A 13,302-nucleotide genomic window follows, 5' to 3' on the forward strand; every position below is an offset into this window, starting at 1 on the left:
ATGGATCCCTGTTTGAGCCTGACTGTGCATTACATAGACAAGTGGTGACTGCGCACCAGAGTAGTCGAGATGGCACATTTTCCTGAAGATGCACACTTGTTTATTTGGCATTGGCTTTTCATTGACATTTTTTTCATTTTATTTAGCATTTTGTTTACAGGCGACAAGCTCCTTTGCACATGGCATTTTTTATATTGTTTACAAGAGACCTTTACACAATCTAGACCTTTGCACATGGCATTACAGCATCTTGGCGCAATTATTTGCAGAAAAAGATTTTGCGAGAGGTACCCCTTTTCTCCTGTTGTTTGTGACATTGTTCAAGTCATGCAAAGCAAGCTATTTGGAATATTTATACAAATGATTTTTGTACTTTTATTTTTCATTGAAAGTAATGTGTACCAGTTGGTCAATAAAAAAAGCAGTTAATATGCATTTCCTGCATTTATTTTGATTTTGGTCCACGGGGGAATTTGTCATGCATTTATCGTTATCGAGGTAAAATTGCTCAATTTATCGCGATATTGATTTGAGGTCATATCGCCCAGCCCTAATAGAGACACTGCCATGCTTAGTTTCGCATCACATTTTCATTGTTCATAATGGAGCGACTGAATTTTTTTCAGGCAAACCTGATCCTTGTGAGAAGATTGAAATTCTAGAGACCACAAAGAACAGTGCCACAATTGGCTGGGTGAAGCCTGCAAGGGATGGTGGCGCAAAGATTGACGGTTACGTGATTGAGTACATTGAGGTCAAACCTCCTCCACAACCCCCAGCACCAGTGGAGGTTTGTGATTTTGCTGCATTTTCTCTTTCTGTTGACCGCTAACACAAACCGGCAACTGTCTTCATTAAAATGGAGCTAAAATTTTAAGGAAGGGTGCGGCTGCAGCCAGGGTGTTACTGTTAGGACACAAGAACGCCCACTGGGCGTTCCTGTCAGCGTTTAGTCGACCAATGAGAGGGATCCAGTTAGAACCGGGGTGTTCCCAACGCGACACAGTGTCGCGCAGTGGGCCTTGGTGATATGATCAACCAGTGTATTTTGGCGTCAGATTTATGCCACAATTACATAAGCATAATGTTGAATACCGCGTACGAAAACATGTTTTGTGCGTACAAAAATGTGTTTCGCGTGTAAAAGACCCTCCAAGTGTACGCACTAAATAGGTTTTACGCTTACGGCTTGTCTCTACTCTACGCATACAAAACGCTGATTCACGCTTGCGATGCAGGTGTAACTACCACAATTGAAGCTACGCAGCGTCACACTTAGGATAAGTTGTCAGAAAATAAATCCAAATTTGTTCAGTTTACCAATTATTCATATGTATTCAATTTAAGGTTCATCTTTCTTAGGTTACAGCAGTGATTCTCAATTATTTCCTGCCACGCCCCCTCTACCAAGAAGAAAACAATTCGCGCCCCCCACCACCAATTTTTTTTACATTTCATACTCATGTACATGTTCTTTGTATATTAATGTAAGATTGTCAATAAAATATCCCTTAACAAAGCTAAATTGATGAAAAAAATATCATTTTGACGACTATTGTGAGGATCTCAAAACTCAGTACTGTTGAGCAAATATGGATATGAAAAATATTTACTATACATTTTTGTTTTTGTTTTTTTTTAACTTTATTAACATGAACAAACCAAACAGTTATTAATACGTACATAATATGGAAAAGACAAAAAGAGCCAGGGGGATTTTAAACAAAAATTCTACATAAATAACATAAAGCAACAGTTTTAATGTTTACTCTACGTTTTTTTTTTATGTTTACAATACGTTTAACGCCAAACGTCTTTGTTGTGATGACGTCAGCCATTTCCGTGTTCCAGCCTGAGAGCGTCTCCTAAATTGCTAACGTCGCCGTCGTCTTATTTTATGTTTAGATACGTAATGGTTGCAATACAACATTTCCGGTCATAGCTGCTGGCTCTCCGCCCAAACGCGGTTCGAGTCAGACTTCTGTTAAAAGTCGAGCATACATCAAAGCAATTATTTTAGGGCTTAGCGCGCTTAGCGCCTCCTTGCTCGCCTCCTCGTTTAGAACACTACTTGTTTGCGGAGTAGTTTATTTGCCATCACGTAGCTTGTTGCTTCTGCTGTGTGTTTACATACACATAGTTCAAATAAAGTCCGTTCTGCTGCGGCGCAAGATAGCTTGGCGCGGTGCATTTAAGTAGCGGCAAAAGAAATTACTTCCGGGTCAACGAGCGACAAGCCGCTGCTTTTTTTAATCAGTACTGCATGACAGGGCGACACTTTTTTTTTTTTAATCAGTACTGCGTGAACTAGGGGCACAAACAGCTTTGACGAGCTCAAACTCGTGTTGTCTGAGATCGCCTTTTTCGCTCCCAAAACTATGCGAAAAAACATGTTCCCCAGGGTCCCACGCGCCCCCCTCAGCATCGCCCCACTATTTGAGAATCACTGGGTTACAGGGAGATTGGCGGCAGCAACTCTACTTAGATCAGGAAGAAACCTCCGACAGAAATAAGACACACCAAGAGCAATTAGTAGAAATATGTGAACATTTGTATTTATATATATTAAACTCCTTAGTATTTAGAAATTCAATTTTTCTTTTAGAATGTATTCGTGTTGGTATCAGTTCGTGTCAAGTTGGTGTCAGTTAGTGTCAAAGTTGGTGTCAGATCTGACCCACAAAAAATATCTGAGATCTCAGAAAAAAACAACAATAACAAAAAAGATTTGTCCAAAAAAATCCACTAGACGGTCCTACCACCCTCCAGGAAATCCGAATTCCACGAGCCGACGTCACACGAGGCACCCGATCCACTGTCGGTGCAGTTCAATCTTTAGACGATTCGATCAGTCCCAAAAACCAGCCAGCAAGAAACGTGCAGATCATTCACTCAATGTGATCTACAAAAAACAACATTGCAACAATCGACCAGTGAAAAAAAAAATAAAATAAAAAAGATGCGTTTATCTAACACGCATGGAGTCCTCAGTCAGCCTGTTAGCTTATCTCACGAGGTAGCGCACCTGCTAGGAATGAATGTGCGAGTAAAATACTTTACAATTCTTACTTTTTTTTTCAGTTACATCTCACCATTAGCTAATAATCTCAACGTTCACAAAACCTCAAACCTGGCTGTTTTTTTTTCAGTGACACATCGTGAGATACATTTGACACAGGAATGTTAATTAGGCACATTCGCCTAAAACACTCACCAGGATCGATAGTCACCACAGGATTCGAACTCCATTCTCTCACAGCTTACGCAAAAAAACAACATCAAAAAACAGTTCAAGGACAAAGTTTGGTCTATTCGGAGCCCTTGCTCTTTCAACTCGCATGAAAAATCGTGCTAGAAAGTTCTCTCGTCTCTCGAACGAGATGGGACGTCATCTCACACTGCGGTGCGTTCTAGGCACATAGGAAATAGTAGTAGCCCAAAAAAAATCACATTAACAGAAAATAAGAATAGAAAAAAAGTCTGAGACAAAACATGGGTTACCTATGTATTACAATTGTGCTACAATTCTTAATCAATCAGAAGTCGGACACTAGGGCCGATTCTGATTAGCTGTTTTCAGTCCAAACGTAACTCAGAGGTGGGGTGAAAATATGCAACTTTATTTATGTAGCGCATTTCATAACAGCTGGAGCTGTAACAAAGCGCTTTCCATATGGTGTCGTAGAAATTGGAATAGCGGTATTGCAAAACAACGACCTTGGCGACATCTAATGATGAAGACACAAATGCACATCTCCGAGAGGTGATTTTTGATTATAAAAAAATTCAAAAATAAAACGAAGAGAAAAACGTTTATGAAAGCACATAGAACTCAAATGACATTAACGTTAAGCCAATCAAAGATATTTGAAAAAAAAACGTATTTTTGAATCATGACTAAAACAATAGGCGGCACGGTGGGCGACTGGTTAGCACGATGGCCTCACAGTGAGAGACAGCATTCGGCGTGGTTTCGATCCCGACTCCGGCCATCCTGTGTGGAGTTTGCATGTTCTCCCCATGCTTGCGTGGGTTTCGTCCGGGTACTCCGGTTTCCTCCCACATTCCAAAAACATGCACGGCAGGCCGATTGAACACTCTAAATTGCCCCTAAGTATGAGTGTGAGCGCGGATAGTTGTTCGTCTCTGTGTGCCCTGCAATTGGCTGGCAACCAGTTCAGAGTGTCCCCCGCCTACTGCCCGAAGATAGCTGGGATAGGCTCCAGCACCCCCCGCGACCCTAGTGAGGAGAAGCGGTACAGAAGATGGATGGATGGATGGACTAAAACAATAAGAACAGTGTGTCAGAATGCAGAAGAAGCTTCTATTGACTGTTTATGTTTGAGGTACAGTGAACCCTCGGTTATCGCGGTTAATGGGGACCGAGACCACCCGCGAAAACTGAAAATCCGCGAAGTAGCGGCACACCTTCAAAAATGCTTTAAAAAAAAAAATATATATATATATATATTTATATATATATTTATACGGGTAGAGAGAGAGAGAGTGAAATTCATGTTATAACAAAAAAAATAAAATTATTATTAAAACTTATTATTTTTTTATTCCCCAGGCATTATTTTTGTATTTATTCAATTACTTCTTTTTGAATTTATTTAATTACTTCGACTTTTACCTGCTGGTACGCCGTCCGATGTGACCTGTGAATGTTATGATCCTCCAGCAGAGCTGGAGGATTGAGTAGGACTCTCCAAACGCAGACACTGGAAAGAAGGTGGTGATACAAAGATATTTCTTATAATCACAATATAGTCAGTATCCAATTACAATCTAGGACTATGAGGGTCTATCGGCTATAATATATATAATACCAATCTATCGGCGGAAAGAACGTAAAGCGCTGGTGGAACACTCGCACCAGGAAAAGGGAATAACTACAGAACAAAAAACGCTTGCAAAAGGCAAGGAATGACTAACGAAGATTGCTTACCACAGAAGGATAAGAGGAGACCAATCATCGACAGAAAAAGAGAACAGAAAACGAGCCGAGCTGTAGCTGATAACGAAATGAAAGAAAAACGCGACAACAAGAAACACTTGAACAAGATAACGATCGAAGTACGGGAGCATGAGCAAGTAGGATAACAATCCGACGCCAGGTAGTCAGTGTAGGTGGATTATATAGTGAGTGTAATCAGTGAGTGAATGGGAATCCGGTGCGGGGCTGGTGGGCGCGTCTCGCAGCAGCTGACGGCATGGCGCGAGACGATCGCTGGAGGAACGCCCACACAGCTGAAAAAACAAAAACACGCGGCATGACAGGCACGGATCATGACAGTGAAATGAAAAGTGGCATTCTTCATTTATTTATTCATTCATTACTGACAGCCTCGCGCTCCGCTCGTGCCCGGGCGAAAGAGGTGCTCCTCTTCGGCTTAATTGTCACGCACGCCGGACCTGCTCCCCCGAAGCGTGTCTCCGTTCGGTTGAACTCGGTTTCATTTCGCCCCGCTCGTGCCCCGGGCGGAAGGTGCTCATATTCGGCTTAACTGTGACACACGCCCGCCCTCCTCCCCCGGAGCTTCCATTCGGTTAAACTTAGGGGCCGCTTGACACCGCCCGTGCCCGGGGAAGGTTAAAAAACGGGAACGCCCATTTGTGGCTGCAGCTGGACCATATTTTAAAAAATTGCTAAATTGATTTGTGGACCAAAGGGTAGTCAGGCATTCATACTATTTCCCTCAAATGCAGATCCCAGAAGAAGGAAAAGCTGCCCTACCTATACCTCCTCCCCCCGTAATGAAAGAGGAGGAGCCTGAGAACAAGCTGTGGAATGCCTACACCACAGTGAAGGGATTGAGCATCAGCATAAGTGGCCTTAAAGAAGGCAAGAGGTACAAGTTCAGAGTGGCTGCCAAGAACATCATGGGTTTGAGCTTTTTCACAGAGACCAGGGAGCCAATCGAGATCAAGGAACAGATGTGTAAGTTTTATCATCGGATTGATGTGATCAATTATTGAAAATGACCTTGATGATGGTCCTATGATCGTATTTACTTCCCACTCTGCTCCCTCCAGTGGAGCCAAAGATCATCATGCCAGACATGGTCAGTGAAAGAGCTGGAGCCAAACTCAGGGTTGAGGCAGTAATTTCTGGAAAACCTTCTCCAACCTGCAAGTGGCTTTGTGGCGATGTACCCCTGGTCTCTTCAAGCCGTCTGGCCGTGCACCATTCTGGCAATTTGTGTGTCTTGATCATTAAGGATGTCTCAAGAACAGACAGCGGAGACTACAGCCTTGTGGCTGAAAATAGCTCTGCAGAGACGGTCCAGGCTCTCAAAATCATCATCAGAGGTCAGTGTCCATGCTTTACTTATTCTGGGTGCTCAGTAAATCACTTGACAGTTGATCTACGTGTGTTGCAGATATTCCCGGACCTCCCGGGGGTCCCGTGGAAATCAGTGACATTGACTCAGATGCCTGCTCTCTGTCGTGGAGCCAACCATTGGAAGATGGAGGCAGCAAAATCACTAATTATGTAGTGGAGAAATGTGATGTCAGTAGAGGTGACTGGGTGAACGCCGTTTCCTCCTGCCAGAAGACAATCTGCAGGCTGGGCAAACTCATTCCTGGGAAAGAGTACGTGTTCCGCATCCGTGCTGAGAACCGCTATGGGGTGTCGGACCCCATCCAGTCTGATAGGATGGTTGCCAAGTTCCCCTTTGGTAGGAAATGATTTTCAAGAATCAACTTGTATAACATCTCAAGCTTTTTGGTGATTGTCTATTAGCTTTTCGTAAGGTGGCAAAAAGTATATTACAGCTTGTGAAAATCATCACATGGTCAATGAACATGAAGGTTGTCCATTTAACAGAAATAATTTTTCAGTTTGATTGTTTTCTTCATCACCAGATGTTCCCGGTGAACCTATTAACTGTCACATCAACAAGACTAACAAGGACTGCATGTTTGTGGCCTGGGATAAGCCGGAGAGCGACGGTGGCAGCCCCATCACAGGTTACTACATTGAGCGTAAAGAAAGAAACAGCCTCCTCTGGGTGAAGGCCAACGACACCGTTGTACGCACCACCGAGTACCCCTGTGCCAGCCTGATTGAGGGCCTGGAGTACACCTTTAGAGTGTCAGCCATTAACCGTGCTGGTCAGGGCAAGCCAAGCAAGAAGACTGATTTTGTAACTGCGAGAACACCAATTGGTGGGTCTCTGATCAACACCTGTGAAATTAGATTTTGAACAGATTCATTTCTCTTACACTTTCGCACCTAATTCATTGTGTTGCAGATACTCCCGGGAAACCTGAAGTTCTGGATATGACCAAGAACTCCGTAACTCTTGTTTGGGGCAGGCCCAAGAATGATGGTGGAAGCAAGATCATCGGTTACTACGTAGAGTCAATGCGTGTGCCCGGAGACATATGGCTGCGGTGTAACACCGTTTGCCAGAATGTGCAGAGGGAAGAGTACACTGTGACTGGCCTGGAGCAAGACCTGCAGTACCAATTCAGAGTCATTGCCAAAACAGCTGTCAACATGAGCAAACCCTCAGAGCCCACAGACCCAATACTGGTCTGTGCTGAAAATGGTGAGAGGGACACACCTAAATGAGCTTTTTATGTTCAACTCACATTTAGATGGGTGCTAAACCAGGATCCTGTTGTTTACTGCAGTGCCTCCAAGGGTAGAACTCAACGCCAGGATGCAGAAGGGTTTGAAGGCCAAGGCCGGAACCTCAATTCTCCTGGAGGCTGAAGTGTTTGGTAAACCAATGCCGAAAGTCACGTGGAAGAGAGGTGATGATAGTCTGAGGTCAAGCGAAGGGCAGCTCATCACACAACAGAGACACCAGTTCCAAATGGAGATAGTCTCAGTCACAAAGGAGCACACTGGAGTCTACACCATCCTTGCAGAGAATGCCAGTGGCTCCAAGACCGCAGACATCCATGTGACCGTTTTGGGTGAGTACTTCTGGGGACTATCCAATTGGAGTGCTCACTTTGATTAGTGAAGTCCAGTGACGGATTTGGAATGTGTGTCTTGTGCAGATGTGCCTGGTCCACCCGCCAGTTCCAAATACATTGAAGTGTTTGCCAATAAAATGAAGTTGTCCTGGAAGCCACCCCTGATGGATGGTGGAGCCCCAGTCACTAACTATATTTTGGATAAGCGTGAGAGCAGCCGGGCCACCTGGGCTCAGGTGTCTTCAAAGATCAAGGCTGAAAATCTTGAACTAAATGTAGAGAAGCTGATCGAGGGTCATGAATACCAGTTCCGAATCCGTGCTGAGAACACGTGGGGAGTTGGAGACGGTCTCATCACTGCTCCTGTCATTGCCAAGAATCCATTCAGTGAGTTTGTCCTTTCACTGTAATTCATGTACTGTCAGCATAGTTATATGCATGTTGGTATTTTTTTTTTTTTTTAAGTTTTGAAGCCCGTTTGTTCACATAAATATCATCTGAATGTTTGTGTGTATGTACCAGCTGTCCCTGGTCCATGTGAGGCCCCAGTGATTACCAATGTCACCAAGGATGCAATGACAGTGAGCTGGAAGGAGCCCACTGATAATGGAAAGTCCACCATTCTGGGTTACATGCTGGAGAAGAAGGAAACCAAGGAGATGAACTGGACCAAGATGAACAGGAAGCCCTTAATGGAACGGACTTTTGACGTAGCAGGGCTTAGCGAGGGAGTCCAATATGAATTCAGAGTCATTGCTGTTAATGTGGCAGGACTTGGAAAACCCAGTGAGCCCTCAGATGCCACCACTGCGCAAAATCCCATCAGTGAGTCTCATGACCTTTGAAAGATAATTTCTTTTATCTGTATTTGTTTCTAACTTGGAATCAAATGCACTTCCACAGCTCCTCCTGGCCCGGTATTGAACCCACGTGTGACTGACACCACCAACAGCTCCCTCAGCCTCAGCTGGAATGCTTCGGCCAGCAATGGAGGAAGCCCAATCTTGGGATACCTGGTGGAGTGCAGGAGGACAGACACAGCAGATTGGATCAGATGCAATGTTCCACGGAACTTGCAGGACACCAGCTACACGATACAAAACCTCATGCACAACGCTGAGTACCAGTGTCGTATCACCGCTGTCAACAAGGTTGGCTTCAGTGAACCAGTTCAAGTCCCTGGCAAGCACATTGCAAAGGACATTATAGGTAGGTTTTGTTCTCCACAATTGTCAGTCATTCATGTGGGATTAAGTGGTATGAGGGATAGCGAATCATAAGAAGGCTCATTGTCTGTGTGGATTTCAGATTTGCAGTTTTCAGAATCAGAATCACTATCAGAATGCCCTTTATTGTCATTGGACTGATAATCCAGTTAGTCAGAAAGGGTGACTGTACTGAACTTCCAATAAAGGCAAAACCGGTTGCCATTGTTATGTTGAGCTCCTGAATGTAATTAATAAATTCATTTGTTATCTAATTTAGTTACTTTCAAGAACAAGTCATCCGTAACTGATTGTAACATTCCGTAAAATACCGTCTGATGATCTTCTAGTACCCCCGGAGGCAGAACTGAGTGCTGACCTAAAAGAGGGCCTGGAGCTGCGAGCTGGAACCACCATGAAGCTTCATGCGACAATCAAGGGTCACCCCACGCCCAAGGTCATTTGGGCGAAGATGAACACCAACATCAAGGACCGCCAAGGCATTGTCATTAAGTCTACAAAAACTGACACCACCGTGATGGTGGACAATGTCAACAGATACGACGCAGGGAAATACATTCTCAACCTGGAGAGTGTGGCTGGCATGAAAATGTACACCATCATTGTCAAGGTTCTTGGTAAGAAACTTTTTCCGTTCCTTGATCTCAACCAACGTTGAATCAGCAGTAAAAGCACAATGACATAATTTGAAGTAGACTCTCACTTTCTTTTCATTGCTTATTTCTAGACACTCCTGGGCCACCGATTAACCTGGTGGTGAAAGAGACAACAAAGGACAGTGCCTCCATCTACTGGGATGCTCCTCTCCTAGACGGTGGCTATGAAGTCACCCACTACATCGTGGAGAAGCGTGACACTGAGAGGAAAGCCTGGTCTACGGTCTCGAAAAATTGTACCAAGACGTCTTTGAAGGTGTCAGATCTGAATGCCGGACGGTCCTACTACTTCAGAGTGTCAGCCGTCAATCAGCTTGGCACTGGAGAGAGCTGCGAGACTCCCGACGCAGTCAGAGCATCTGGTGGGTCTGATTAAGAAAAAAAATGCTGCTTTATTCCCTTTCATTTCACTTCCGAATACTCACCAGTCTTTTTCTACTCATACAGAGGAGCCTGGTCCTGTCATGGATTTTAAGACTTTGGTGGTTACCAAGGATTCGTGTACGCTCAGCTGGAAGAAACCTCTGACCGATGGTGGCAGCCGCATTATCTGCTATGTGCTTGGGGTTCTCAATGGTGACGATAAGTACAAGGAGTTGATGAGGTCGAAGAAGATGCAGTACAGCGCCAAAGATCTGGTCGAGGGCAAAGAGTACAAATACAGTGTCAAAGCTGTGAATGACACAGGGGAGAGTGCTGCCAAGGAGTTGATCGTAATTGCCAAGGACCAGCTCAGTAAGGAGAAATGTTCGCACGGGATCATTTTCACTGTAGTTCTCTTATTACCACTAATGATTTGCTTATTTTTATTGGAATCTGGATCTTGTAGTTTTCATGTAGTTTGACCCTCCGTTTCACAGTTCATCCCACTTGCGACTTGGGGGAACTTCCCGACATGTGTTATGTGGCCAAAGAGGGTAGCACGGTGCGGCTGAAGATTCCAATCATGGGCAAACCAACGCCCAAGGTGTCCTGGAAGAAGGGGGAGGATGAAGACTTGACAGACACAGGACGTGTTTGTGCAGAATCCTCCGTAGTGAACACCACTCTACTGATCCGGGATTGCCAGAGAAGTGATGCCTCAAAATACACGATCACCCTGCGGAACAGTGCAGGCAGCAAAGAGTCCACTATTTTCATCAGGTTCCAATCCGATCCGCCTTTATCCATGCATTGTCATGCTCTTTATATCCAGTGAGAACAAAATCTTCCTTCCAGGGTGGTGGGAAAGCCTGGCATCCCTGTAGGACCAATCAAGTTCAAGGACGTAACTGCTGATGGTGCCACGCTGAAGTGGGCAGCTCCAAAAGATGATGGTGGCTCAGACATCACAAACTACATTCTGGAGAAGAGGGACTCTATCACCAATATGTGGGTGACTGTCTCTTCTTCAGTGGACAAGAACACCCTGAGGGTTACCAGTCTCCACGAGGGCACAGAGTATATTTTCAGAGTATGCGCAGAGAACAAGTATGGCGTTGGAGAGGGGCTGAAATCGGAGCCTGTGATTGCAAAACATCCATTCAGTAAGTCTTTGGTTGCCTAAACATCAGCTTTCTCCCGTATACAAACATTTGCGCTTTTCTCCAGATGTTCCCGACGCTCCTCCTCCACCTCAGGTCATGAGTATGCGCCATGACTCTGCTTATCTTTCCTGGGCGGACCCCAGGAAGACCGGAGGATCTCCCATTACAGGTATGACGGTATATGCGAAATTCAGTTCATACACAGTGGGGTCCTTGAGCTGATTTGCATCTGAAGGTCAGGGTTCATACATTTCCAAAGACTCTCTCCTTCTCTCCCTAACCACAAAACAATGCACAGGGTATCATGTCGAGTTCAAGGAGAGGAATAGTATGTTGTGGAAGAGGTCAAGCCCGACCGCCTTGAAAATGAAGGAACACAAGGTTACTGGGCTGACTGAAGGCCTTGAGTATGAGTTCAGGGTCATGGCGATTAACTTGGCGGGCATTGGCAGACCGAGTCCTCCCACCGATCCACAAGTTGCCCTAGATCCAATTGGTAAGTGTGAAGCACGTGAGGATCAATGAAACTTGCGTTGACAATGTTGCTTGGGTTCACGAATGATCCTGTTTGTGTTCAGATGCTCCTGGCAAACCAGATGTAATTAGCGTCACCAGAAGCACTGTCACTCTTCAGTGGGCTGAGCCACAGTTCGACGGTGGCCACAGGCTGACTGGATACATTGTGGAGAAACGTGACCTGCCCTCTAAGATCTGGGTGAAGGCCAACAGTGTGAATGTTGTGGAACCCGCTTACACGGTCACTGATCTCCAGGAGGGCTGCAAATATGAGTTCAGAATACGAGCAAAGAATGCAGCCGGTGCCGTTAGTCCACCGTCCGACCAGACAGATACTATTATCTGCGTCGATGAATATGGTGATTTGGTCTCATTCAATTGTCACACTTGCTACCTGAGTCAAAGTGGCACGGTTTGTAATGCAGTTTCTTTTCTCTATCCAAAAGCTTCACCAACCATTATCATCGATGCTCAGGTGATGGAGGCCGGTGTGACCGTCAGAGCTGGGGAAACCATAGTGGTCACTGCCACAAGTATTCTTGGCAAGCCTGCCCCGACCTCTCGCTGGTCTAAAGGAGGAAAGTACTTGAAGCCCTCAGACATCGTTAATATTCAGGCCTCTGCATCCTCCTCCACTCTGTCAATAAAATATGCCACGAGGAAGGACTCTGGGGACTACGTCATCACAGCAAGTAATCCCTTTGGTGTGAAGGAGGAAACGGTTAAGGTCAAAGTTTTGGATGTTCCTGCTGCTCCTGGTCCCATTCAATGCAGTGGTGTCTCATCCGAGAAGGTCACCCTGACCTGGACAGCTTCTCCAGAGGACGGAGGGTCTCCTATCAAGTACTACACACTAGAGAAGAGGGAAACCAGTCGCCTTCTCTGGACAATTCTGGAAGAGAAGGTCATCGACTGTCATTATGTGGCCACTAAACTCATCCAGGACAACGAATATATCTTTAGAGTCTCTGCTGTGAACCAGTACGGCAGCAGTGAGCCGGCTCACTCTCAACCTATCAAGATGGTCGATAGATTTGGTATGTGTTCAGCCTCCTGAAAATTGAAATTCTATGTATTTAGTTATAGTGCAATAAAAGGTGATGTGCCTTTCATTCATATGTTTCTAGGTCCTCCTGGTCCACCGTCGAAACCAGAAGTTGACAAAGTTGACGGGCACTCAGCTAGAGTGACATGGAGAAGACCCACTGAAGATGGTGGAAGTGATATCATCGGCTATTGTGTTGAGAAGAAGGAGAAAAAGGCCATGAGGTGGTTCAGGGCCTCCAAGAAATCCGTTTTCGAGCTCAGCTTTGTCGTCACTGGACTGACTGAAGGCTTACAGTACGAGTTCCGTGTCCTTGCTGAGAACAGAGCCGGCTTTGGGGAACCAAGTGAACCGTCCATGCCAATTACAACAACCGTTGCTACTTGTGAGTAAAA

At 45.1% G+C, this 13,302-nt stretch overlaps 1 protein-coding gene across 1 annotated transcript in view; it reads left to right on the forward strand.

Annotated features, from left to right (window-relative positions):
- Positions 1 to 13,302, forward strand: part of LOC148323988 (titin-like) — a 149,733-nt gene that overhangs the window by 94,625 nt on the left and 41,806 nt on the right. Inside the window, 20 exon segments of the mRNA XM_088314508.1 lie at positions 627 to 790; positions 5,713 to 5,944; positions 6,040 to 6,315; positions 6,387 to 6,686; positions 6,874 to 7,176; positions 7,263 to 7,562; positions 7,648 to 7,935; positions 8,023 to 8,325; positions 8,461 to 8,763; positions 8,842 to 9,147; positions 9,494 to 9,781; positions 9,892 to 10,182; positions 10,268 to 10,555; positions 10,681 to 10,963; positions 11,039 to 11,346; positions 11,411 to 11,515; positions 11,645 to 11,842; positions 11,925 to 12,221; positions 12,309 to 12,899; positions 12,990 to 13,292. Coding sequence (XP_088170634.1) covers positions 627 to 790; positions 5,713 to 5,944; positions 6,040 to 6,315; positions 6,387 to 6,686; positions 6,874 to 7,176; positions 7,263 to 7,562; positions 7,648 to 7,935; positions 8,023 to 8,325; positions 8,461 to 8,763; positions 8,842 to 9,147; positions 9,494 to 9,781; positions 9,892 to 10,182; positions 10,268 to 10,555; positions 10,681 to 10,963; positions 11,039 to 11,346; positions 11,411 to 11,515; positions 11,645 to 11,842; positions 11,925 to 12,221; positions 12,309 to 12,899; positions 12,990 to 13,292 — 5,727 coding nt within the window.

The sequence above is a fragment of the Idiotropiscis lumnitzeri genome, chromosome 14 (assembly GCF_059441095.1).
Source record: "Idiotropiscis lumnitzeri isolate Australia: NSW breed Sydney's pygmy pipehorse chromosome 14, RoL_Ilum_1.0, whole genome shotgun sequence".
Classification (NCBI taxonomy): Eukaryota; Metazoa; Chordata; class Actinopteri; order Syngnathiformes; family Syngnathidae; genus Idiotropiscis; species Idiotropiscis lumnitzeri.